Genomic DNA, 26,873 nt, shown 5'->3' with positions numbered 1-26,873 from the left:
AAAAGGGCTATAAGGGCCCATGAGCCCATAGGTCAATGTTGGTTCCCTGACCCCCATGAAATTTGTCAACTGCCCTATTTTTATTAATTGTACTTACTGTTTGCCGACTGCCCACGCCCAGTCACTTTTTGATATACATATATTGGTATTTTATCTTCTAAATATATATATATTTTTTTAATTTCGTCTACTTAGGATATATGTTTATCGTATTTTATATTTCTAATCACTGTAATGTTTTGTACATTGTGCTTTTATGGTTACGGTTGAGTCCGATTAAAGATGTGTTGAATAAGATTAGTAGACATCTGGCATTCACAATTCCTGCAGGCACGACAATATATATATAATCCAGGCGCACACAACAGCCTCTCCAGAATAGACTGCATGCTGGCACTAGCAGATTGTGTGGGGAGATTCGAAGAAATGGCTCACTTGCCAAGGGGAATATCAGACCACTGCCTTGTCTTTGCTAAATATACATGGCACACAGCAACACAATGTCGCACATTTCCGATATACCCAGGCTACCTTGAAAAGCCCAAGATCTAGAAGGGATTGACTGACACTACGAAACACTACTTCAGCGAAAATGAGTCCTCAGTCTCTTCACCCCTCACTTTGTGGGAGGCATAAAAACCATTCTTCGTGACCAGGCCATCTCCCTGATTACAGACCACAAAAAAGAAAAGACAAAGGCGGTACTGACAATGGAACAGGAGGTGGGCACCTTAGAATCAAATCACGCGCAAGACCCCTCAGACACAAATACACACCAACTTCAACCTAAAAAACAGGAATACAAAAAATACCTATGGGAGGATGCAAATTACCCGACTGACTACTACTTCACATACAATATACGAAGTGGGGGATAAAGCCGGTAGGCCCCTTGTCTGGCTCGATAAGTAGGAACGAGCGGACATATGGGTGTCTGAACTCCAACTCACCACGGAGGAAATTGTAACTCACCCACAAACCATAACTGACACACTGGCACTTCATTATGAGCATGTGAGGAGGACGAGGAACCGTCAAACCGGAAGTGCAGGGAAACAGACTGGGACTCCACGGGAAGGCCGGAAATAGCTCACGGTCTAGTGGCGCTGGGATCAGCTGACGTCAGAGCGTCAACACAAATGGAGGACCATAAGGGAAGAGAGGTGTGCACGGAATGGCGACGCAGTTCGGAGGCAGAGAGCAGCAAAGCAGCTGAGAACGCAGAGCCCAGAAGTCAAGGAGGAGCAGACGAGACGCAGGAGGATCGGAAGAAAGAGGACGAGACGCAAGAGAAGCGGAGCGGTGGAAACCCTGAGACACCATACAACGCGGACATACCCGGCGGCCCAACGAAGGGAGTGGACGCCCCGGGTCCCAATGCCGCAGCCCTGCTTACAGGTCGTGGTCCAAGGCAAGTGGCTCTAAGAGGTTCCTTTTGATGAGGATGGTGGGGTGGTGCGGGTAGCTAATTCACTGGTTGGCAACTCCTTCCAACACTTCCCGATCCCTTCCCGCCCATACACAACGACGGGTGATGGTAGCAGGCAAATACATTGAGTAAGGACAGGCCTTATTAATCCCGGTCCTTTTTCTTTGTTCCTCTCTTTCCCTTCATTGGAGACTCGCGGAACAAGTCCAAAGAGCTGGAAGGCAAGCCCGAAGACGCCCGGAGCAAGGAGCGGACCCCCCACCCTGAATTCAACCCTTGTCTTTGTCCTTATCTTTTTGTTGTTTTTGTGCTGGATTTGGAACCTGTACCCTAACTAAACCTGGTGAAGTGCAGAAATCCTGCCAATAAAAGAAACTTTATTGACAACAAAGTATCACCTTTTTGTGTCTGACCCTCGGGCCACCTACAGAGCAGGTATACACCCCTGCAATCACAATACACCAAGAGGAAGCGGAGGCCTTCCTATGAGACATCCAACTCCCCACACTCACAGAGGAAGAGAATCAATTCCTTGAAACAAGAATTTCAACTGAAGAATTAACGATTGCGATAGGAAATATACAGTCAGGGAAAGCTCTGGAGCCGAATGGCATCCCTTTAGGATTATATAAGCAAAGTGCAACTGCAATCGCCCCACACCTATTGAAAATGTTTAATGCCAACTTAGAAATGAGAGAGGTCCCAAGGGGGCAGAGAACAGCAACAATAGTGGATATCCATAAACCTCGTAAGCCGGACCCGGAAGGTGCTTCTTATCGGCCTATCTCTTTGATCAACGTGGAAGCCAAGATCTTAACCAAAACATTGGCCAACAGACCTATCTAAACTAATACACCCGGACCAATCAGGGTTTATGCCTGGCAAAAATACAGCCCTAAATCTCAGGCGCCTACACAATGTCCTTGGACGCAAACATACGACACAAGAAGAGGCCGTAAAATTGTCTCTTGACCCACGCATGGCCTTTGACACGGTCGAGTGGCCTTTCCTCTTTGCTGTTCTCACATGGATGGGATTTGGGCCGAATTTTTGTGCATGGGTAACATTGCTATATACAAAACCACTTGCACACGTAGTGGCAAACGGACATATATCCAGAGAATTCCCCTTGGGCTAAGGTATGAAAATAACAGGGCTGTCCACTATCACCGCTCCTGTTCGCCCTCGTGCTGGGGCCTCTGGCGGCCTGGATAAGGCAAGATCCGATTGTCCGTGAGCTCCGCTGGACGGAAGGGTGGGAAGATCGCATATCTCTATATGCGGATGATATGCTCTTATATATGGCCTTCCCCCAACACTCATTACATAGACTACTGAATGTATGTGACACATATGGGAAACATTCTGGGTACACCATTAACTGGAGCAAATCCATTCTTTATGTCCTGAGAGGGCCGCCACCGACCCTACAGAGAGGATGCGAAGTAAAGATAGTGGAAGATAGTTTGAAATATTTAGGAATCAATATTACTTCGGACCCAGGGGACTTTATGACTCTAAATCTTCTGGAACCCCTCAAAAGGTTACGCAGAGATACTAAACACTGGCAATCATTGCCTTTAACACTACTAGGAAAAGCAGCACTTTTCAAAACGATGGCACACCCTAGATTCCACTACGCGCTACAAAATACCCCATTCCTGGTTCCCCCATACTATTTACGGGCAATAGAGGCAGAAGTCACCAAACTTCTTTGGAATGGTAAACAGGCCCAAATAGCCATGACTAAACTAATCAGAACTTGCTATGTCTGTGGCATTGCGCTTCCAAATGTACAAACGTATTATTGGGCAACCCAACTGACAGTAATTAATCCCTGGCTACATGTCCCTCATATGGACCCCGCTTATCGACTAGACAGGTTAACGCTAAGAACGGGAGGGATAAACTCGGCTCTATACAACAAGAACCAGAACACAACCCTGTTGGGACCAACAAAGCAGGCACTCCATATATAGCATGCGATACTCAGGAAGCTAGGCCGGGACACTACTATCTCACAAGCAACACCCCTTTGGGAAACCTAGGCTAGGCACGCTATGCAAAAGCAAAGGGTTTAAACAACAGGACAACATGGGAATATCAAAAGTGTGAGATCTCTGGACCAAGAGAAAAGTAATCCCATTCTCACAACTTCAGGAACAGTACGAGATGGCACCCGCTAAAATGTTCTGTTACTTACAGATCAAACACAAATTAGAAACGACCATCCCACCTGACACTATCCTCCCTGAAGCCTCTCCATTGGAAGACATACTCCTAACAGAGCGAATGGACAAAAAAGCCATATCCCTGACCTACCACAACATTATCAACAACCAACCTGACCGCACTCAGTCTCTGTGGGACAAATGGCAGAAAGATGTGGGTGAATTAGATGATACAGACTAGCAGGCGACATTAGAAGAGAGGTTGTGATATTTCGGTTGCGCCTTGTTCAACTTAACATACTCCATAGGATCTACTACACTAGGGTCACAATATGCAAAATAGGTAAGACTGACGACCAACTATGCTTGAGACAGTGCAGGGCAGTGGGTACACTTTTTCACACGAAATGGGAATGTCCGGAAATAGCGACATACTGGGAGACAGTTCTGTCAGCGATCAATACTCGCAAAGTGACAATCTGACCTTCGTGGGTGACTTCAATCTCCACTGGGGCTCTCCGCAAGACTCTTCCGCGAATTTGCTGGCCACCTTCCACTCTACAAATGATCTTACACACTCTAAGGGTTCAATCCTGGACCTTATTATTTTCTAAAGCAGGCATGCTTTCTATCGCTACCCCTATTCATGTAGACTGGTCTGACCACCTCTTCATCCCATTCTCTCTTCACCTAGCACACTCTATAATTATACTCTAGGCCAACCTAAGAGGGCTACCTCCTGGTTTCGTGACACTAAAAATATTGACACTGTTTCCCTCTGTGAATAAGCTTTGCTGTCACTTCCAAGGCTAGACCCGAACCTAGATGTTGATAAACTCACCTCCCAATGCCTCTCAGTCCTTACAGTCTAAATCAATAACGTCGTTCCTCTCCAAAGCAAAAAGAAAAGGCCCATTCCCTCAGCACCTTGGTTCAACAAATCCCTCTATGAAGAAAGGAAGCACCTAAGACTCCTGGAGAAACAATGGAGGCAAGCGCCCTCCACCAATAATTTGGCCACGCTTCATTCAGCAAGATCCAAGTACCGCAAGCACATCTTCCTTGGGAAAGCATCACACTTCAGAACCCTCCTTGATTCAGCCAAAAATAGACCCAAAATTCTATTTGATCTCATCAAGAATACTAACTGCTCTCCCCCAACCTCCAAGTTGAAGGAGTCCACAAAGAAAGCAGCAGATTTCGCTGTATTCGTTGACGAAAAAGTGAAATCCCTTGTGGATCAGGTCGATCATCGTACCCCACCAGAGGAGCGCAATTCACTAGCCATTTGGCAGAACTTCGACACCATCTCTGAAGATGTCCTCCTCAAGTGCATCCTTGAAACAAAGCCCTCCAACCATTCTCCTAATCCCATCCATAGTGCCATTGCCATTGACTTCTATATCCATTCTCTTCCCTATTTGACCACTCTGGTCAACCTCTCACTTTGGCAAGGCTCCCTTCTTGTTCCCTTCAAAACTGGGCCGGTCACCCCTCTGCTTAAAAAAACCCACTGCTGATGCAAATGACCTCAACAACTTCCGCCCCATCACTAACCTACCCTTTCTTGCGAAGATCACAGAAAGATGTGTTGCGAAACAACTCTCTGTCATATCAACGACAATGATCTTCCCGACAATTTTCAGTCGGCTTCATCCAAAACTGCAGCACTGAAACAGCTCTGCTGCAAGTGATTGATGACGCGCTGCGGATACTCGATTCGGGGGGGGTCTTGTCTTCTAATTCTCCTTGACCTTTCTGCAGCCTTTGACACTGTCAATCACAACACCCTCCTCAACACTCTTCAACAGAGAATGGGCATGGAGGGCACTGTCCTTAAATGCTTTGCTTCCTTCCTCTCTGATAGATCCCAAATGATCAAAATAGCGGACAGTCTTTCATCTCCGTTGGCGGTAGGTCAAGGTATTCCTCAAAGCTCTATACTTGCACCCACATTGTTCAATCTATATTTGGAACCACTGATAAATCTCCTAAGTAAATCCGGGGTCCACTATCATCTCTACGCAGACGACACTCAAATCTACCTCAAGGTTGCCTCCGCTCACGATCTCTCCATCCTAAGCTCTACTCTGGACTCCATTCAAAACTGGATGTCAACACATCAACTGATTCTGAATCCCTACAAAATTGAATTCCTCCTCTTCTCTTCCTCACTTTCTCCTCCCCCGGTTCAATCATGGATGGACCAGATGAATCTACTGAACAATAAACCCATCGTTGTCGACAGAGCAAAATCCCTTGGTGTCATACTCGACACAAAACTCAATCTACTCTCCCACATTACTTCAGTTGCAAAGTCTGCTCGATACCAACTGTGCCTTCTTTGGGGGATTTGTTGCATCTTCCCGGAGCATGACCTTAAAACCCTGGTCAAATCACTGGTTCTCTCCAGACTGGACTACTGCAATTCTCTTCTTCCTGGCCTCCCCAAATCCCACCTGTTCCCCCTTAAGTCTGCTCTCCATTCAGCAGCTCGTTTCATTTATGAGGCCAAAAGAAGCGACCACATCACACCCATGTTATCCACCCTCCGCTGGCTTCCCATCGAGGCAAGATCTATCTACAAGACTGCCTGCATCACCCACAAAGCCTTGCACTCCTCCTCTCCTCGCTACCTGGCGAATAAATTGAAACTCTCTGGAGGCTCTAGACCATCACGAAATGCGGAAAATTTACTGCTTGAACCTCCCACTTTTAAGAAGGAAAGATCGATGGCCCAATCCTTTTCAGGCAATGTGGTGAGAATCTGGAACTCACTTCCGCCTCAGCTCCGTACCACCTCCTCCTCCCAGGCCTTCAAAACTGACCTCAGAGTTCTCCTCCTTCAAAGACACTTCCAAATGTAATTTATGTCCTCTCTATTATCTGAAGGAAGACCTTTTATTATAGAAAATTCTATTCTCCATGACTGTGGAAGTGCCTTCCCAGTGTGTTCTTGTGGTTTGAGAGTCTGCCATTTATTGCAGTATTACCCTTTTACCTGTGTTTGGTACTCTTTTGTAACATGCACACGTCACTTTTCTCTTGTAACACACTGTTTGTTACCTCTTACATTTTGTTTGCTTTCGATACTTGCAAAAGTGCCACCATTGCCTACGTAACGTTTGTTCTTGTGTTTGAGTGTCTGCCATGTAATGCACTTTTTTACCTCTACTTGTACTTTGTACGCTTTTGTAACCTGCACACATATCACTTTTTCCTCCTGTAATGCACCGTTTGCAACCTCTTGTATTTGTTTGCTCACGATTGTCACTTTTGCCTCATGTAACTTAGCGTTTGCTTTTGTAATTTGTTAATTTGAAATGTTTTCATGTATCAGTTCTGTTCCTATTGTGAAGCGCTCTGACACCTTCGGGTAAAGTCTGCGCTATATAAAAACACATAAATAAATAAATAAATAAATATGTCCACAATAACAAGAGTGTGTGAGGCCCCGGTACCACCAGAACTCCGGAGCTGTCTTCTAAATATATGAGAGGTAACGGATCTCACCAGTACAGCGCAAACATGGGCAACACTAGGTATGACAATAGCTAAGAGAAATATCGCCCAATACTGGGGGGCATGCAACACTCCCACAATAGCAGAATGGCACAACGACATGGATATGGCTATGGTGGCCGAAAAGGCTATATACATACACAGAGAACGTCCCAAAAAATGGGAACGACTATGGGGAAAATGTCATATTTTTTCAGAGGTGGCATATGCACGATATCAGCAGTGAAATCCTCACTGGAAGACAGTTAACGAATCAAAAGTGGCACTAACGTAAATTGGTAACTATATGCATCTAATGAACATTCACAATTACTGTTGTAATAATGTTCTGCATGAACAGATGTACTATGCAAAGGTCTCAATGCTTGTTAAAGATACAGTTCCATGAGAGGTACCAAATAAGAATTTAAAACAACGTTTTTTAAAAAAAAGTAATAATTGGTATGCAGCAAGAGCCTTTACACAGCTAAAAACAAAATCAAAGAGAACTGTCAGCAAACACACCACAATAGCAGCAGATAGAGAAAGATCCAAAAGGATTAGCAGCACAATAAAGGCTTAGTGCTAATGACAGGAGCCCTAATTCCCATTGCATGGTACAAGAAGTATATTTATATTAATAAAGAATAATATGATAATTGGCTAAGAAGTCAGTGCACAACATAGTACACAGACACTGATAGCCAACAAAAGGAGTAAAAAGCAACAGTGGTAACAAACCTCAGTGTCCAAATCCTTAATAATGTGGTAGTCTGTTTGGAAACTCACTCTTCCGTGTACATCCGGTCTTAGCACTCATAACCACCAAGAGAAAACTGAATTCCAATCTCTAATGGTTAGCTGTCATATTAGTAACTATATTTTATGCATTTTGAGCATCTTAACCACAGAGCCATTAAAAATGTTGCCAAGCCAAAAACCACTATTCGGCTTGTGTCCGTTCTCAACAATCTAAACAACTCTTGGTACTTTCTGATGCCCAAATGTTTGCAAAGTGAAACAGCCCACTTTGCTTGAAGGCAGTGAAGAATTGAGCAATAGAACAGAACATAGGAAAGAGATTCGGGAACACCCTCGGCAAGCAGGGTAGAGATTGTCATCAGCACCATTTTCCTTCCATCTACTGGTAAAAGCTTTGACAGATTGGGATTCATACCTAAATTGCAGGAATAGTTTCCTTGCCAGTGGTGGAACAATTTGATCAATTGTATGCTCATACTGGGCACAGAGTTTAAAGTCAATAAAGACTAGTGATAGTGATCCCTTACAGTGCAACACATTGTCTATAGCAAGACGCTCCCGGAGGATCACTTTTATCCTAGCTCTAGAAGGCATGCATGATTTCTCAGGAAAAGGCCAGTACATATGAAGACCCAGTTTCTGAAGTAGAGCCTTGACAGCGCACAGCCTTGGTATTTTATTAACAAAGTACAGAGCCATATGGTCTCTTAGGCCCACCCGGTAGGATTCAAGGGTAGTAATTAACCAAGGATTCTAGGACAGTAGTGGACCAAAGCCAATGCCAAAAGGTAAGGAGTCTACACTCAATCTTATGGGCAATCTTTCGCTGGGCCAGATCTAAATAGAGGGGAGTCAAAGAAGTACTCACTGGAAGATTTAATAGGGATCTCAAGAACCTGTGTTCCACTGAAGAAAGACACTGCATTTTCTTATACCCCATAGCTCGGCTCCATATAGGACCGACCTCAGAGCCTTGAAATTATAAATCTCAAGAACTGGAGCGGATTGTGAGAGGGTATTCCGCATGTGTTTAGCACGCATGCTTTCGGAACAGCATAATTATAACAAACGTGTCTTAAGCACGCATTCTTTCAGCATGCAAGTCGTCATACCGACTTGACTTAGGAAGGGCTGGATTTTGGAATCATTTAATTGCCGGCACTGTGCCTGTGAAGGCACAGTGCCGGCAATCTCAAGAACCTGTGTTCCACTGAAAAAAGACACTGCATTTTCTTATAACCCATAGCTAGGCTCCATTTAGGACCAACCTCAGAGCCTTGATGTTATAAATCTCAAGAACTGGGGCAGAATGTATGATGGTATTCCACATGTGCTTAGCACGCATGCCTTCGGCACAGCATAATTATAACGAACAAGTCTTAAGCACACATTCGTTCAGCATGCAAGTCGTCATACCGACTTGACTTAGGGGGGGCTGGATTTTGGAATCATTTAGTTTACTATTCCAACTCCAGTCTGCGCAACAGTAGGGAAGGTGTTGGACTTTAAATCCAACACCATTCCACCAATGCGCCCCCCCCCCCCAAAAAAAAGCAAGACGTTGTAACGACCTGCCTGCTGAAGGAATGCGTGCTAAAGACACGTTTGTTATATTGGCGGCACTGTGAAGGCACAATGTGATTCCGGCTTCCTCCTAAAGGACATTTCCCACCTGGGCCACCATTCTGGATATAGGCTTCCTATGGATTTTTGCTTTGTTTGCTGTATGCTGAATCAGGGACACATGCTCCTTTTCGATGTTTGGAGCCCAGCACAGGTTAGGCGTGAGTCTTATACCTAAAGAGTCAAATTCAGTCACCACATCTTTTGGGTAATAACCTACCAGCAACTGTCTCTTGCAACGGTTTGCCTTCTATATGCTAAAATACCATACATTTGGTCTTGGCTCTATTTTGCTCCAGACCCCATCTACACAAAACAGCTTCACGGTGTTCAGAAGGTGTCAAAACCCCTGTGGTGACTTATTAATCAGTAGGGTATCGTCTGCTAAAAGTAGGGTGGGGCCCTCCTCCCCCTATTAGTTAATTATACTCATACAACGCATCTTAATCTAAAACATTCAAAGTTGTATTTTTTCATCCCCCAATTTTTAATTCCGGCCAGTCTAATATCCTAATAGGTCTGGTGTTCATGCTAGCTTTTTAACCAATTTACTCAGTGTGGTTTTCACACAAACTGAAATGTCTCACAACTGGGGAGTTAAGGTTGTGGTTGATTTATGTTTTACAAATATATTTGTAATACTTCTGGGTATTCCTCAAATGTAAAGGTGCGCACGAGCATAGTCCACAATTATGAAGCCAGGCACACGTTTAGTCTGGAACTCCGGGAATCTTGAAATTTCTCAATTTCTTTTTGATCACAAAACTCAAGACGCTCCGCACAGCCGAGAGAAGGGAATCTGAGAAAATAGTTTGTCTATATCAGTTCTCTATTCGAAAGAACCATTTTGACCCTGCCACTGCTAAGAAAGAAACACCACTGGAAGGAGCCAAAGGCCCTGAGTATTATCTCCCCTACGGGAAAAATCTGCTCTCCCCTCTGATCCAAAAACATGGCCCGCTGTCTTTCCCACAATGACATACTGGTTCCCTTATTTTAAAAGCCCCTGCATACCACCCAGAAAGTTTTTTTTTCTTGGTTTCCACATTCTCTGAAGCAATCACTTGTCGACTGCATGGAGCGACCAAACAAAGAAGCTAAACACAAACAGAGGTACTGCAACAGATAGAAATGGTAGCACTTTCGGAAAGACAGTACACACTATTTAGCATAATTTAAGATTCAGTCAAAAACGGGATTTTTACTTTGTGCTGAAGCAGTAAGAGACGTTCATGGATGTTCCTTGCTAAGTTGTCTTGTGTCTTATGACAGGTGATCATACTAAATGCAAACATGTCATGAATTTAGCAAAACATGAAAAATCCAATTTACTTTTTTTCATTGTCAAATGTAGTAAGTAAATTATTAAACCAAGGAAACATCAAATAAGAAAAATCAAATGAAAATTACCTGAGTGTATGTGCTTGAAATATGACTCTGTATTTCATCCATTGTGTCGGTCCCATAGGATACAGTTCCAAGATGAAGACGTTTAAATACCATTTCATTTTGAGTAAGTGTTCCTGTAAAAGCACATCACATCATGAGAAAACCTTGTTACAGGACAGAGAGCACAAAACTATTTCAAAATAATATTGCATTAACGTTTTGAAACACGAAACGTAGGCTAAGATTCCCATGGGTTCGTTTGTCACGGTTCTACGTGAGCATTTTTTTTACATTTGAGCCGCAATTATCAAGACCAGCAATGGCAAAGCCAAAAGATTTAGGGATAGATGTAGGTAAATAGTATTTACCGATTCGTAAATACCGAATTTTATCGATTCAGTATTTACGAATCGGTAAATGCTATGTAGCTGAAAATTCGGTAAAAATTACCGAATCATTAAGATTCGGTCGGTATTTACCGATTCGGTGATTGCCATACATTCCAATGAGCCCGGAGGCCCATAGGAATGAATGTCAATTACCGAATCGGTAAATACCGATTCGGTAAAAGGAGGAAAACAGTGAAGGGTGGCAGGGTGTCACTTTGACACCCTGTTGCACCCTCAATTGTTTATGGGTTCACATGTTGCAGACATACATGCCTTACATACCGAATCTGTATTTAAGAAATCGGTAATTTACCGATTCCTTATATGACCGATTCGATAAATTACCGTATCCTTAATTTCGGCCCCCTACATAAGAAAAGCCAATTACCGATCGGTAACGGCTGCAATTCGTTAATTTCGGCCGTTACCCACTGGTAATGGGCCACCTACATCTGGCCCTTAGTCTTTGAGATATACTGATTATGCCACTACCTTTTTTTCCATGCAGTACACAGTACAGCATGAACAAAAGTAGAAATGCATTGGTAAATAAATTTAAAATGCAGCGTGAGCACACGTTTTCTGTATACTATATTTTAAAAAATATTTAAAAAATAGGACAACAAGGTGGGAATAAACAGAAGGTCAGGAAAGTAACAGGGAGTAGACGGGGAGGGGAAAAACAGCACACAGAGGAGAGCAATATGGGGACAGGGATAGGTGATTAACAAGAGCAACACGGAGTTTGAGGTGAGGGAGAGAAGTATATGTGCGAGAGATAGTAACAGGGATCGTGGGAATAATAAGAGTGACATTAAAGCCAACCAATGGTAAGCAGTGGGTGGGCTGCAAGTCCCTGCAAGCCCACAATACATCTTTCGCAACGCTCAACCTAAATAAAAAAACAACCCTGCATTTGTGGCCATCCAAACATTTCAGCAGAAATTAAGACTACTATATCTGCGGACGATCGGGGTGAGCAGGGGGCCACCCTTCTTCTCCCCCCCCCCCCCACCTCCCCAAGCACTATACTATCGTCGGAGAGGAGAGGCAAGGAATAACGGGCCAGCGAGACCAAGGAGACAGCACATGCCACCTCGCAGATCGACATGACACTGAGGGTGGCGTGCCCGCAAGGCTCATGAAGGAATTGATGACTGGTGGCTCTTTTCTTCTCCCCCGCCTCCCAAAAACTACAAGCATCACCGGAGGAGAGCGGTGTGGTGCAATGGACCCGTGAGCCAGAGGAGACAGCACACACCACCTCGTAGATTACAAATGCGCTGAGAGGCCTTTATGCACAGTCCCCTGCCATCACTGAGGCATGACGGGATCGGTCCTCAAAGATGGGCGACAAGGCCTCCCCAAGTAAGACAAACAGCATCTGCCCGGATAGCGTGATGGGTTCGCTTTCCATCCCCAGCTCCGGGCCCAGACTGAAAGACACCAGAAGGAGGAAACGGGGTCCCTATCCTAGCACTTCAGCGCAAACACAGGCAGACAGCAACAAGACCCCATTACGACGGGGAGCCATCCATTTGTAGATGATACCCCTAGCTGCTGAATCCCAGCAGGCCCTGGGGTCCTGCTTTGAACCACCGTGACAGCAGGAGGGCTGGCCTGGCTCCACCTTGCATCTGGATGCCCCTGAGACAAAAAACCTCGAGATCCATTGCACGCCCACACGCCCGATGATGCTTCACAACACCCATACGTGGGCACCTGCAGCTCCAACCTGGGAGGAGGAGGAGGAACACTGGCCTTCGGTTGTTGGCGGCCCCAGCAAGGCTGAGGCGGATAGACCTAGCCATAGAGGAGTGACAGGCTCGCTGGCTGTGGGAGGCCACCCAAAGGGAGATGCGGATTGGTCCAGAGTTGCCCTCTATGCCAACCGCACTGGAGACCTCAACATCAGAAAATCGCAGAGGACCTTCAATGAGCGCAACTCCCCAGCTCACTCCGCACCGTCAGCACCCGACTAATAGCGACCCTTGAAGGGATCATCAAACCAGGGAGAGAACCCATACCAAGTCTGTCCGGCGCTAGGCTATTGAGGTCTCCGGCGCTACCTTCACCTGCTAAATACCCTTGTTGTCCAACTTGAGGTAGCAACCTTAGAGGACATTCCCTCTCAAGTCCAAGCTAGGTGGTAGGGTCTGATCCATCTACCTTTTCTACTTGTGGCTGGTCACTGCATTAATGGGATGTCTAAAATCGGCCGTGCTGGCACAGGCAGACCAAGGTGGCCAACCCATCAAACACAGTAACACAGATTCCTAAGTCCGCGGACAACCATATGCTCATGGACGCCGCCAGATGACAAACTGTAAAAAGTCCTGGGGGCAACTAAACACTTATTAATTTCCATGGAGAGCAAGATAGGCTCCCTAGTAGGGGAGCTAGGATTCTTTCAAAATGACTAACAGGAACTCCCAGAGCTACAGAAGGGAAAAAGGCCTTGGACACGCTGCAGCCACAGGTCGCGACTCACCAAAATGAAATCGGAGAACTCCGTGACCAAGTACAAGGGCTTGAAGACAGGGCTTAAGACGCTGAGGGAAGCTCTCGTTTGAACAATGTATGCATCCTGGGCCTGCCAGAGGGGATCGAAAATTGAGATCCCCTATCCTTCTTGGAAAATTGGTTCAAATCCTTTGCCAGCACCCCAGAATTACTGCCGTTCTTCTCGCTGAGAACACAACAATAATGCTATTCACGGACTATACTCATTTGGTCCAGTGTCAACAAGCTACCTTCCTGGGAGTGAAGAAGAGGCTCAGAGAGCTCAACATCCAATACTGCTTGCTATTCCCGGCCTGCCTCAAAGTTCTTAAAGACAGCAAATCCATCTTCTTTACAGGCTCTAAAGAAGCATGGGACTGGGCAAACAGACACTATGAAGAGAAGCCTACACAAATGGGGAAGGGCTTCCCTCACCTCTCAGCGAAAGGAACAAGGAGGCACAACCTGACCAGGCGAGGCCACTTTCCGTTAACCTTGACAGCCACAACGCCTGCGCTGAAACAAGTGACTGAGCACCGCTGTTGGACACTCCAGACGGCACCCCTGGGGGACAATGCTAGCAACTCAGAGAAAGAGAGAGAGGCCCTCATATCTTCTCGGCATATGAAGACTCCACAATGACGGACGGCTCCCAAAGAGACTCCCAAACTCCAACGCTTAAAACCCAGCAGACAGTGGAAAACATGCTGGAAAAGAGAAGATCGCAGGCAAAGACACGTTAGATTTTGAACGCAACAAACTGTCTAGAACTGGAGAGTTCACAAGAAGTCTGAGGACTATGGCCTCATGGACTCTCACCACACAGCGGTCGGGGGACCGCCTGAACCATCACTGTAGGGCCCCACATAGACCAGATGTTGAAACCCAGGGTAAATCCTGCCATATACATTGCCCATTTTTGCTACGCCACTGCCCTAACTTGCTTAATGGGTCAATGCTTAAGTCCGTTTGGGCATGATGCCATTAGTAGCAGTCCACGTGAGTTGTTGACCCTGTTTGTTCCCTTTTTCTCCCAGTCAACTCCTAAGAATTTAACCAGATAGGCGGAGGACACCTACAACACAGTAGATTGATGGTTACACTATCACGGCAGGGGCCCATGCGGGGTAGCCAACACCTCACCCCGGCTTACACGATCACACACTAGATGGACATATTTGCTAAGACACAGTTCCTCACCCTGAATGTGCATGGAATATACACAGTGAGAAAGTGCTACGCCGTCTACTCATACATTAACAACAGAAGGTGCAAATCATGTTCCTTCAAGAAACACACACCAAGGACAAGGAACTAAAACACATTCCAAAGCACTGGAGAAGGTCTGTTTTGGTCACCAGCACTAGGCATTCGCCCAGTGGGTGATGGTATGGATTAGGTCGGGCTTCCCCTTCCAACTTCTAGACACTGCCATAGACTGGGAGGGGCAAGACATGCTGGTAGAGGGTCCACTAGATGGCCCGTGCTTCCTGCTGGGGAGCACCTATGCTCCATACACTGACCAGGAGGCATTCTGGGCCACACTCTCAGGGGTGCTGGCACACAGAACTGGGACGCCATGGATACTGGGCGGAGACTACAACTGCACACTTGACCTACAGCAAGACTTCTAGCATCCTCCCCTCCTTGTCCCCTCCTTACACCCAAGCAGAGTGTTTTGTAGGGTGGGTTCAGAAGTGGGCTCTCACTGATATCCGGAGGGTCCTGCATCCATGCTTCCAACTCTACTCATTCTATTTTACCCCACACGACCTTTACGTCCACCTCGACCACATATTATGTTACACGTCCATTTTAGACATGGCTTATCACAAAGACTACCTGGGGCTCATCGTCTCAGATCATGCCGCTCACATAGCCGATGGATTTAGGCACAGATCTCTGACATTGTTCTGCATTCTGTCCATCAACTGTTCTTTTTACATATTTCACCCCGAATGGGACGCGTATGCTCAGAAGTGGGTCCTGTGCTCTCCATGCCACTGGAGTCAAGCTATCCTTGCTGATGAGGGGTGAAACCCCGAAACATGTCCTAGGATGCTTGTTTCCAGTCCAGGGAGGACCTGGCCTGACAGTTCGGGCTGGACTGTTCCCATTGGGCGCAGGGTCAAAACTGATTTGCATGTGGCTGGGTTCAAACTGGAATGGCATGGAAGAAAAAAAACAATGGATTTAGGCCAAGATCTCTGTTCCAAGGTGAATGTATGACATTGCTCTGCATTCTGTCCATCAATTGTTCTTTTTGTGTTCTTTCTTCTTTTCACATTGCAGATGTGGCATGGAGCGCCCCTGGTACCTACTTGCCAGTCCTCAGAGGAGTTATAGACACCTATTTAACAATCCCTGAAATCAAACAAGCCATTCATGACTTGGCCAGGAATAAAACTCAAGGCCTGGATGGGCTACCAACAGAATACTACAGCACCTTCTCCATGCCTAGACTAGCAGAAACATTCAATGAGGGTTTGCACATTTCTGGAATCTGAAAGAGATTTGATCCAGCTCTCATCCTATTGACCGACTGCGATCCTTGGCACGGACTAGAAGACCCTGGCTGACAGATATGCCCGGATATTAATCGAGCTCATTTATTCAGACCAAAATGGCTTTGTCCCAGGGCATAGCGCATCCCACAACATCCAACAACTGTTACACGCACTTGACCAAGTCGCCTGACGGTTCCCACATGCAGTCAGCCTGATACTAGTTATCGGATAAGCTTTTGACACCCCTACATAGGATTTTCTCTTCCGGGTGTTGATTAGGCTGGGGATTGGCAACTACCGTTTAGCATATACAAAGCTATTATACACTCGTCCTACCTCCAGAAAATACTTAGACCAGCTTATCTCGCTGCCCCTCTCCGTGGGCAGGGGCACCAGACAGGGTTGGCTCCTGTGCCTTTTAGTTTGCTATAGCTATATGGAGCCCCTCACTGCTTGGCTTCACGAGGAAGGCGGACTGGGGGATCCCCTTAGATAATGTGACTCATGTGACGTCCCTATATGTGGATGAACTGCTTCTCTCCATCCGCTCAGATCTCTCCCCCATACACACTACCCTGCAGGCATTCCCAGCAGGTCTATAAGTCAACTGGGCCAAGTTGTGTGTGCATGTACCCATTCAGGTCAATGAAACCCCTCTCGAGGTGCGGCTTGGATACACCCTGCTGAGCTGGAGGGGCATCACAGTTCACTACCTCAGAGTTTGCCTTTAACTAAAGAGAGCCCTTTCTGCCCTTCAAAATTAAGTGAAATTCTGGAAAAATCTACCCTTAGTTACAACCGGAAAAACAGCCCTATCCAAAATGATATTACCCGGACTGCTATACCACTTCCTAAACATTCCAGTCGCCCCCCCATCCACCCCCAGGTGCTTTTTCCAGAAGCTCAACGCCTTGTTGAGGGAGCATAACGCTGAAAAAGGTACAACTGGCGGTCTGGAAGGGAGGGCTGTGTCTCTCATTTTTTGAGGCATATTACTAGGCAGCACAACTACAGTGGGTATAACAATGGGTAGAGGAGGAAGGACATGCAATGGGTCTAGCTCCCTTGCGCTGTCAATACTCTATAGCTTATTGCTCCCCAAGGTCACGCCCCAGAATACTTGGTCTTACAAGTCATGATCGCCCGCAAATGCCTTGCCATTGTTTATCATCTCACATGCCATGTTTCTCCATGCTCCTCAGCACTCCCACTGCAGGGCTTGTCACGATTTCCTGGCTTCTGGAGAGCCTCCAACTTAGGGAGCTGACATGAGCAGCTCTAATTACAGTGAGGGACCTGTTTGCTGGCAGTCACTTCGTCACCTTCGATCAACTTGTCTTTGATCATGCCCTACCAAAAGTACAACTCCTCACTTACAGGCAGCTGCGGAACACATGTCAGGTTCTCTGGTTCACCCAAGACGAAGAGCTCCCCACACACTCAGTGACACAACCCCTGCAAGATATGGGGACAAGTCAACACCTGATAAAATGGTTAAATAAAGCCTTACAGGAACACAGTAGGCTCACAATTACAGCTTTGAGAGGTAAATGGTAAGACGATACAGGAAGGGTAATGCACCACAAAGTGGGAACAAGCCCTGGCATTCCCTAAACAAGTGTTCAGATATGACAGGTTTGAGAGTACAGTACTTAACTCTACACAGGGCCTACCTGATGAGCAGAGTAGCTCAACTGATATTTCCCTCAGGCACGCCTCAGCTGCCTTCACTGCCTACTGGCTTCCGCAGATCTACAGCACATGTTGTGGTATGGGGCAATGAGGAAATGGGGGAGAGCCAAAGATTGAGGTGCTACGAGCCTTAGAGGTCCGACACCTTCGTCAGCAACCCATTTCCCAAGCCTGGGACACCCTCCTAGACCACTTCGAGAGCCTCACCCACAGCGATGACCTACTCTCATGACGCGACCAAGAAGTAAACGTTACACGCATGGCACCTCCCCTTCCCACACCTTCTGCCTAACACTGGAAATACAAGGTGAGCTGCTGCATAACACCCACATGCATCTACATCCCAGAAAGTTTCCCCGCTGACGCTTTGCCATTCACTGCTCCAGACTGGAGAAGCTAGCTACTGGCCTGATTCTCCTTTTTAAATACAATGCACCCTGTCCTATGGGCTGTTTAGGGCCTACCTTAGGAGTGACTTATAAGTATTAAAAAGGAAGGTTTAGGTCCGTCAAATGGTCTTTTTTGCCAGGTCAAAATGGCAGTTTAAAACTCCACTAAAGGCTGCAGGGGCAGGCCTGAGACATGTTCTAATAGACTACTTTAGTATGGGGCACAATGAGTGCTGCAGGCTCACTACTAGCATTTAATGAACATGCCCTGGGCACATGTGATACCACTTTACCAGGGAATTGCAAATAAATTACATGTGCCAATGAGTTGTAAGCCAATTGTACCATATTTTAGGGAGAGAGCACGAGCACTTTAGCACTGGTTAGCCATAACAAAGTGCACAGTTCTAACACCAACAAAAATGAATTCAGCAAAACAGGAGGTGTGAAGACAAAATTTGGGGGAACTACCATCAAAGGATTTCAGGTCTAACATCCCCTAAAGAAAACATGCAATTCTTTAAAATTTTAGGCTTGTGGGCATTTTTAAGAAGTAAACTTGCAAGCCGGTGTATCATTTTTATTACACTAGCGTAATCTCACATCAATTCTTTTAATCGGGCAGCCTGGCTGTAGCTCACATGGTTTCTTACACATTCACTTAGCGTGTAATTTTCTCTGCAGACTTGGTTGGAGCAAAACATTAGTCAGGAAAGTGAAATTCGATATGTGACTGGACTTTTCTCTATCATACTCGAATATCACTGAAGAAATAGCTTTTTACATGTATTTAATATGTGTTGCCTCCCTGATCGAAATGGTCTACATAACTATATTAAAATCCTTTGCCCCACTTGATTGAGTCTTGAAAATTATTTGTATATGCTGAAGACGCCAAAATAATTGCCAGCTTTAAAGAAGGCAACATTAAATAAGCATCTAAACTATAGGACTGTTGTGAGAAGGTCCAGCTCTGGTGAATCCCAACTATCTTAAGCTCAACGGATCTAATTATGGAGATTCTGGGCCTTTCAAAACCTGTGGCACCAGTCCAGTCTAACTTTTACCCATCCAGCCTAGGCCCCTCTACTTCACTGGGTCCGGTATTGTAAAAACCTGGGCATTAAAAATGAAGTTGCATTGACGCTAACAGATCAAGTGTTGGCTGTAGCTAAGGATTTGAAGGTGAGAGGTACCCCTTAAGAACTCAAGGGAAATGAGGTTAACTAGCCAGTCTAAAAATAAATTCCCTTGAGAGTAGCACAGGAATTAACTAACACATAGCCTAAAAATTCACAGTAAGAGTAAGTCTATTACAAACACAAATGTATATAGTACAAATCATTTATTATACATGAATGGTTAAAAACAGTTCATAATACTGCTAGACATATTCTAGTTCCCTGACAAAATAGATAAAAAGCAAAGCAATTTCACAATCAACTATGACCTGCACAATTGAAAAGACAGACATGAACTGTAAAACATAAAAATTGTGAAATACAATTTGTACATTTGTGGCTCCAGATACTAGCACCTATGTTTTATCACTATAACATTTGTATATAAATATAAGCGTTAGAGACTTGAATTGTACTGAAGGTGCGTCGACGCGTAATACGTATTGGTAACGGAACCCCAGCTGACACGAGACACGACCCGTACTGGAGGCCTTATGACCTGGAAGAAATCGCGGCATATTATCTGCATATAGACAGAGCCATTTGGGAGAAAACATCAGTGCTTCTCCCTCTTCAGGTCACAGTCCAAACATTTAAGATCAATTTATTCCTGCCCAAGACAAGCACAGGGCGGACATATTAGCCAAGCTTCTGTCATTGCAGGGCTTAAGGCTTTTTCACGCTGAAACTTAGGAATTTGCAGCTACAAAGATAGGACGTGTATCATAGCACCTCGTCCCGTGCTATCTTGCCAAGTATCATCAGATCGTAGATATTATACCTTTCGGACGAACTTAGAACATGATTATGAATCGGAGAAACCCATTTACCTTCATACTAATTTAAGGGGCGTTGTATCAGACCCCCTGCCGCGACAGACGACTAAGAAAGGTCTTGAAAAAGGTGGAATTTATCAGTTCTAACCACCGAAACGCGTCAACACACCTTCAGTACAATTCAAGTCTCCACCGCTTATGTTTATATACGAATGTTATAGTGATAAAACTTAGGTGCTAGTATCTGGGAGCCATGAATGTACAAATTGTATTTCACAATTTTTATGTTTTACAGTTCATGTCTGTCTTTTCAATTGTGCAGGTCATAGTTGATTGTGTAATTGCTTTGCTTTTTATCTATTTATTCAGGAAACTAGAAAATGTCTAGCAGTATTATGACCTTTTTTTAACCATTCATGTATAATGAATGATCTGTACTATATACATTTGTGTTTGTAATAGACTTAATGTTACTGTGAATTTTTAGGCTATGTGTTAGTTAATTCCTGTGCTACTCTCAAGGAAATTCATTTTTAGACTGTAGCTAAGGATTGCCAGTTTCATCTACACTGCCTGAAGCAACTGATTGTTTGCCGTCCCAAAAGATCACAGTCAGAAATGCTTTCATATCCTAATGCCTGAATTACTGTAATTCTATTTTTCTAGGAGTACCACCCTACTTAGTAAGATGTTGCAGTTGTTTCAAAATGTAGCTGCAAGTCTAGCAACTAGTGTGCAGCACAGTTTTCACATTTCTCAAGGCTTGACCAAACTGTACTACTGCCAGTGAAGAAGAGAATTCTGTTTCAGTCATTTTGCTTGATACATAAAGTGGTTCGCTCGTTTACTTCTCACCTCTCAAGCCTCCTTTCAAGCTACACTGCCCTACCCGTACCTTGGGATCGGCATCTAACATGAATCTTATAATCCCCAAGTATAGACGCAAAACGTTTGATGGTAGGGCCTTGTCAGTCATAGCTGCTCAAAACTGGAATATGCTCCAAGATGCACTCAGAGATAAACCAGATCTCCTGAGCTTTACAAGGAGACTTCCGACCTGGATCTTTCCTGGTACTTAACATGGATGATCACCTGCTGTACTACGAACTAGTTTAGCATCATTATACTTTCTGTAGAGGAATAGAGGAGCTTTATAAAACAAATACACAAACCCTTTCAATGCTTCGCTCCAACCTCCACCCAAACCCAATCTCCAAATATAGGAATATGCGTCTTGAGTTGATCATAGAGAATTTCACCCTCAATCAATCAATCAATCAACCCTTTGTAGAGCCCGCTACATACCCGTGAGGGTCTCAAGGCGCTGGGGAGGGGAGGGGGGCCTCTACTGATTGAACAGCCAGGGCTTGAGAAGTATCCTGAAGGTCAGCAGGTCTTGGGTCTGTCGTAGGCTCAGTGGGGTGGTGTTCCAGTTCTTGGCGGCAAGGTGGGAGAAGGATCTCCCGCCAGTGGCTGTTCTTCGGATGCGCTGGACTGTGGTGAGCGCGAGGTTGGCGGAGCGGAGCTGGCGGTTAGGGATGTAGAAGAAAAGTCGTCTGTTGAGGTAGGCTGGGCCGGTCTCGTGGAGTGCCTTGTTAGCGCGGATGGGAAACTTGAAGGATATCCTCTTGTTGATGGGCAGCCAGTGCAGGTTTCTCAGGTGGGGGGTGATGTGGCGTGGAACATCGAGGATCAGTCGTGCCGTGGCGTTTTGTATGCGTTGCAGTCGTTTGATGAGCTTGGTCGGGGCTCCTGCGTAGAGAGCGTTTCGGTAGTCGAGTCTGCTGCTGACGAGGGCCTGGGTGACTGTTCTTCTTTTATCTTTCGGAATCCACATGTAGATCTTGCAGAGCTTGCTGAGGGTGTTGAAGCAGGAGGAGGAAACGGCATTGACTTGCTTGGTCATGGAGAGCATTGAGTCGAGGATGATTCCCAGGTTGCGTGCGTGGTCGGTGGGTGTCGGGGCTGCTCCCAGTGCTGTCGGCCGCCAGGAGTCGTCTCAGGCTGATGGGTTGGAGCCGAGGATGAGGACCTCCGTTTTGTCCGAGTTCAGCTTCAGTCGGCTGATCTTCACCCAGTCGGCGACGGCCTTCATTCCTTCGTGGAGGTTGGCTTTTACGGTGATGGCGTCCTTGGTGAGGGAGAGGATCAGTTGAGTGTCGTCGGCGTAGGAGATAATGTTGAGTTTGTGCTGTCTGGCAACGTGTGCGAGCGGGCCATGTAAATGTTGAACAGTGTCGGGCTGAGGAGGGATCCCTGGGGTACGATGCAGATGATCTCGGAGGCTTTGAAAAGGGGGAGGCGGACGCTCTGGGTTCTGCCAGAGAGGAAGGTGGTGGTCCATTCCAGGGCTTTGTCTTGGATCCCTACGGCCTGGAGGCGTGCGCGTAGTGTGCGGTGGCAGACGGTGTTGAAGGCGGCGGAGAGGACCAGGAGGATGAGGGCTGCGGTCTCACCGTTGTCCAGCATGGTCCTGATGTTGTCAGTGGCGGCGATGAGGGTGGTTTTGGTGCTGTGATTGCTGCGCAACTCTGACTGGGAAGGATCCAGGATTCTGTTTTCTTCGAGGTATCGGGTTAGCTGTCTGTTGACGATCTTCTCGATGACCTTGGCTGGGAACGGGAGCAGAGAGATGGGCCGGAAGTTCTTGAGGTCTCTAGGGTCTGCCTTTGTTTTTTTTAGTTGATCTCGGCGTATTTCCAGCTCTTTGGGAAGGTTGTGGTCTCGAGGGAGAAATTGATGACGTTGCGCATGTGGGGTGCGATGGAGCTGCTGGCTTTGTTGAAGATGTGGTGCGGAAATAGGTCTGACGGGGAGCCGGAGTGGACTGTGCTCATGATTTTGATGGCCTCACGCTGGCCCAGGCTAGCAGGGGGTTGTGGTCGATGGTGTACGGAGGGTCGGTTGTGTTGCTGTATGTTGTGGCTGTCTGGGTGATGAAGCTGTTGTGGATGTCCGCTATCTTGCGGTGGAAAAAAGTGGCGAGGGAGCCACACTGGCCTTGTGACGGCAGGATGTCATTGGTGCTGGAGCTGGGGTTGGAGAGTTCTTTCACGATGGTGAAGGGCTCCTTGCTGTTGTCTGCGTTGTTGTTGAGGCGGTCTTTGAAGGAGGTCCTCTTGGTAGACCTGATGAGGTGAAGGTGGTTGCGGGTGGCATCCTTGTGGACTGCGTGGCTGTCCGGAGTCTGTTCGCTGTGCCATTTCTTCTCTAGTTTTCGGCAGGCCCTATGCCTCCTTTCTCTATACTAATTGTTCTGACTGCCTTCTGAATCTAGGTCTTTGGTTAGAGACCTGTTTATTTTCACTTGTCTCCATAAGTTAGTTTCAAAATCTATGCTTTTCTCTCGGTTTACTTTTTTTTTTAATAAAGCTTTCTGTAAGATAAATTCTTGGAGATCTTTTTTTTAACTCCTGAATCAAGTTACATTAGATGTTTTTTCTGAATCAAATACATTTCCTATGAAATATTTTAACTGGCTTAAGAGGAGATCTTTGGAAGCGTTTCCGGGGAGGAAACATTCTGCTTGCAACCCATTGTCTGTATACTTCACAAACAAATAATTTAAAGTGCATTATTTCAGAATTCTACCTCTGCTTCCTAGCAGTTCTTCATAGCGTTTCCTAGCAATATGGCATGTACCCTAGCCAAAACGTTCAGGGATTGGGCCTACTACCTTTTAGTACCAGTCCAAATTGAATTAATATATCTGAACCAGTGTTTTAAATTAGCAATGTCAACATTTTCTAATACCTTTTTAAAAAAAAAAATAATACAAGAACAACGGGAGGCCATAACAGTCATTAACAAATTCACTTTTAAATAATGATTGTTGAATGCAAAATAATTAAAGCATAATATAATTAAGGCGACCCAGTTATCTCCAAGATCAACGAAAAACATGTGGGTCTCTGCACATCCTTTGAACATTTTTGTAAGGGGGTAAAAGACTAGTAGCACTGGAAATGGTTCAATAAAAACTTTCCCATCACAGTAAATCATAATGACTTGATCACACACAACTCAGCCTCTTCTATTATTACTCGTTGACCGTATCTTTGCATCTGACAAAGTACAGCGCTCCGCTGCCTCTTAGCTATGATCAATTACAGAAATAACATTTATGCATACAAACGTTTTTCCATCAATTTACAAAACCAGTCTTTTGAAACACACTGCAATACCCCCCTTGAATATTATCTGAATTCAAATGTTTCAGTGCTTCCTTATTATAAAATTTCACATAGCATATAACCAGTACTCTACCTTTCTTTATCTGTGAGCGTTATACATACATTATGTTTCTGACACTTCCTAAATCACCTTTTGTAGCTTTGGCGATAAGTTTAAGTTCAGATTATATTAGTTCTATGTGCGATTTAATCGCTACTCAGACACTGATTGTGATATGAAATGAAATGAAATGAAAAACGATTTTTAACGCGCAACTAAGCCCAGATGGGCGTCAAGGCGCCTAACCAAATAATACCAGATAACAGAGACTGATCCTAATTACGGATAAGCCCTGACAAAACACCAGGTCTTGAGCGCCTTTTTAAAGGAAGACAGAGAAGGTTGCATCTTAATCTCAAGAGGTAACAAGTTCCATAGTTTGGGAGCAGCAATGGAAAAAGCTCTGTTTCCCCAACGAACCCTTTTGGTACGTGGGACAACCAACAGATTCATCTCAGAAGATCTTAAAGATCTACCAGGCTGATACCGGGTCAGCAGGGCACCAAGGGGGTCAGAAGAGCCCTCTGCCAAAGCTCGATAGACAAGACAGAGGATCTTAAACGAGATCCTGAGATGAATGGGCAACCAATGAAGGCTCTTTCTGGCCATTGTAGCAGATGAAGCTTTGGGAAGTGCTAAGACAAAGCGAGCAGCCGCATTTTGAACGACCTGTAATCGCTGAATGAGCCCCTTGTTGGAGTCTACATAGAGCGCATTACAGTAGTCCAACCTTGAACCTATCAATGCTACTGCCACCTGTTTGCGTGCTGAGGGAGAGAGATAGTGAAGGATCCTCCTGAGAATCTTTAACACTCCCCAGCAGGTGGCCCCGTACGGTTGACCTGCAGAGTCATGGATAAGGAGGTGTCAAAGATTACCCCAAGATTTCTTGCTGACTGGGAGGGGGATGGACAGGTTCCCAGTGAGGCCGGCCACCACTCATCCGACCAGATATCCTGGTCCTTGCCAAAGACCAGGATCTCAGTTTTGTCACCATTTAACTTCAGGGAGTTCTGAAGCATCCAATCAGAGACTGTCTGCATACAGATCCTGAAGTTGGTGGCGGATGATGATACTGAGTGGGCCAGTGACACCATAATCTGGGTGTCATCGGCGTATGACACCAGTTCCATCCCCTGAGATTTTACTAGCCTAGATCAGGCAAAGCTTAAAAAGAGGTATTTACAGAAAAGATTTTTCCAATTATCTTTATAGAGGCATGCGCCACCTAGTGAAATAGTTTGGTGGGGGTTAAAAGTGGGTGTCTCTGCTTTTAAGCCTGCCCTTAAGGGTCCAGGGTAGTTATAAAGAATGAATACTGGCAGGAGTGGTGTGTGTTTTTTATCTCACACAGGGAACATCCTATGTGTCAACATGAATCAGTGAATGTATGATTTAGAAGGAAGCACATTATAATACCACATGCAGTGTTACCTCAGCGTTGCGAGTAAGACTGAATGAATGAATGAATGAATGAATAACTTTATTGTGTGGTTACTTAAAACCATTACATTAAGACCAAGGTATAAAATTACAAAAGTTAAAAAACCACAAAATTTCTGTAGGCAAGCGTTTGTAAGAAGTTCCCAAAGTTCATAAGGAAAAAAAACACAAAATTTCTGTTGACAAGTGTTTATAAGAAGTTCCCAAAGTTCATAAGGACACACGCGATCGGGGGCCTTTGGGGGCCACCGGGTGTCCCACGACAAAGTCTCTATTCCTGCGTGGCTTTGGCAGCTATCAGCTCGAGCCGAGTCTGTTGTATAAATTTTCCGAATGAGGCCATCTGTTTTACTAAGCTCAAGGTGTATAGATGATGGATTGCTTCCTTGGCTGTGCGTGTCCCGGCGTCCCTAAGAATGGGCCTAAGGTAGAGGGTGCGGGGTGCACGTAGGGCGGGGCAGCAGAACAGTAAGTGGGCCAATGACTCTCGTTTAGAGTTGCAGAGTCTGCAATCCCGAACTCCTGTGCCTGCATTTTCCGGATGATATAGTTCATTAAGCGGCAGGGGGTGCAGTCTGTAGGCGAGAATCTTGTGGAGAGCTGGGAGGTCCACGGCCTGCGTGAGATGGTTTCGAGGATAGTGTGCGATGTGTGGCAAGCATAAGGACTCGTGGAAGGCTCTTTTCGTGAGGAACTCCAAGTCCAACTCCCGAGAGCATGCGCGCACTTTCCTCTTTATCGCGTGTTTGATGGTCGTGTAGTTGACAAGGTCTGGGTTCCACGACTCGATCGCCAGGTTCAATTGCGTCATGGCAGCTTCGATGGTAGCTGACCAGGGGTTCCCTGGTTCAGTAAAAATGTGTTTCAGGACGGCCTTCAGTGTGTT

General features: G+C 45.7%; 1 protein-coding gene across 2 annotated transcripts in view; it reads right to left on the bottom strand.

The window, feature by feature from the left end:
• ATP9B (ATPase phospholipid transporting 9B) overlaps nucleotides 1–26,873 on the bottom strand; it is a 2,364,768-nt gene that overhangs the window by 490,634 nt on the left and 1,847,261 nt on the right. For both annotated transcript variants that reach the window (XM_086965515.1, XM_086965516.1), the window contains exon 14: nucleotides 10,897–11,009. In XM_086965515.1, coding sequence (XP_086821641.1) covers nucleotides 10,897–11,009 — 113 coding nt within the window. The remainder of the gene's footprint in view (nucleotides 1–10,896; nucleotides 11,010–26,873) is intronic.

Source organism: Lissotriton vulgaris, chromosome 4_1 (assembly GCF_964263255.1).
Source record: "Lissotriton vulgaris chromosome 4_1, aLisVul1.2, whole genome shotgun sequence".
Lineage (NCBI taxonomy): Eukaryota > Metazoa > Chordata > Amphibia > Caudata > Salamandridae > Lissotriton > Lissotriton vulgaris.
Note: the sequence above shows the minus strand (reverse complement) of the source record. Positions and strands in the feature narration are given on the sequence as shown.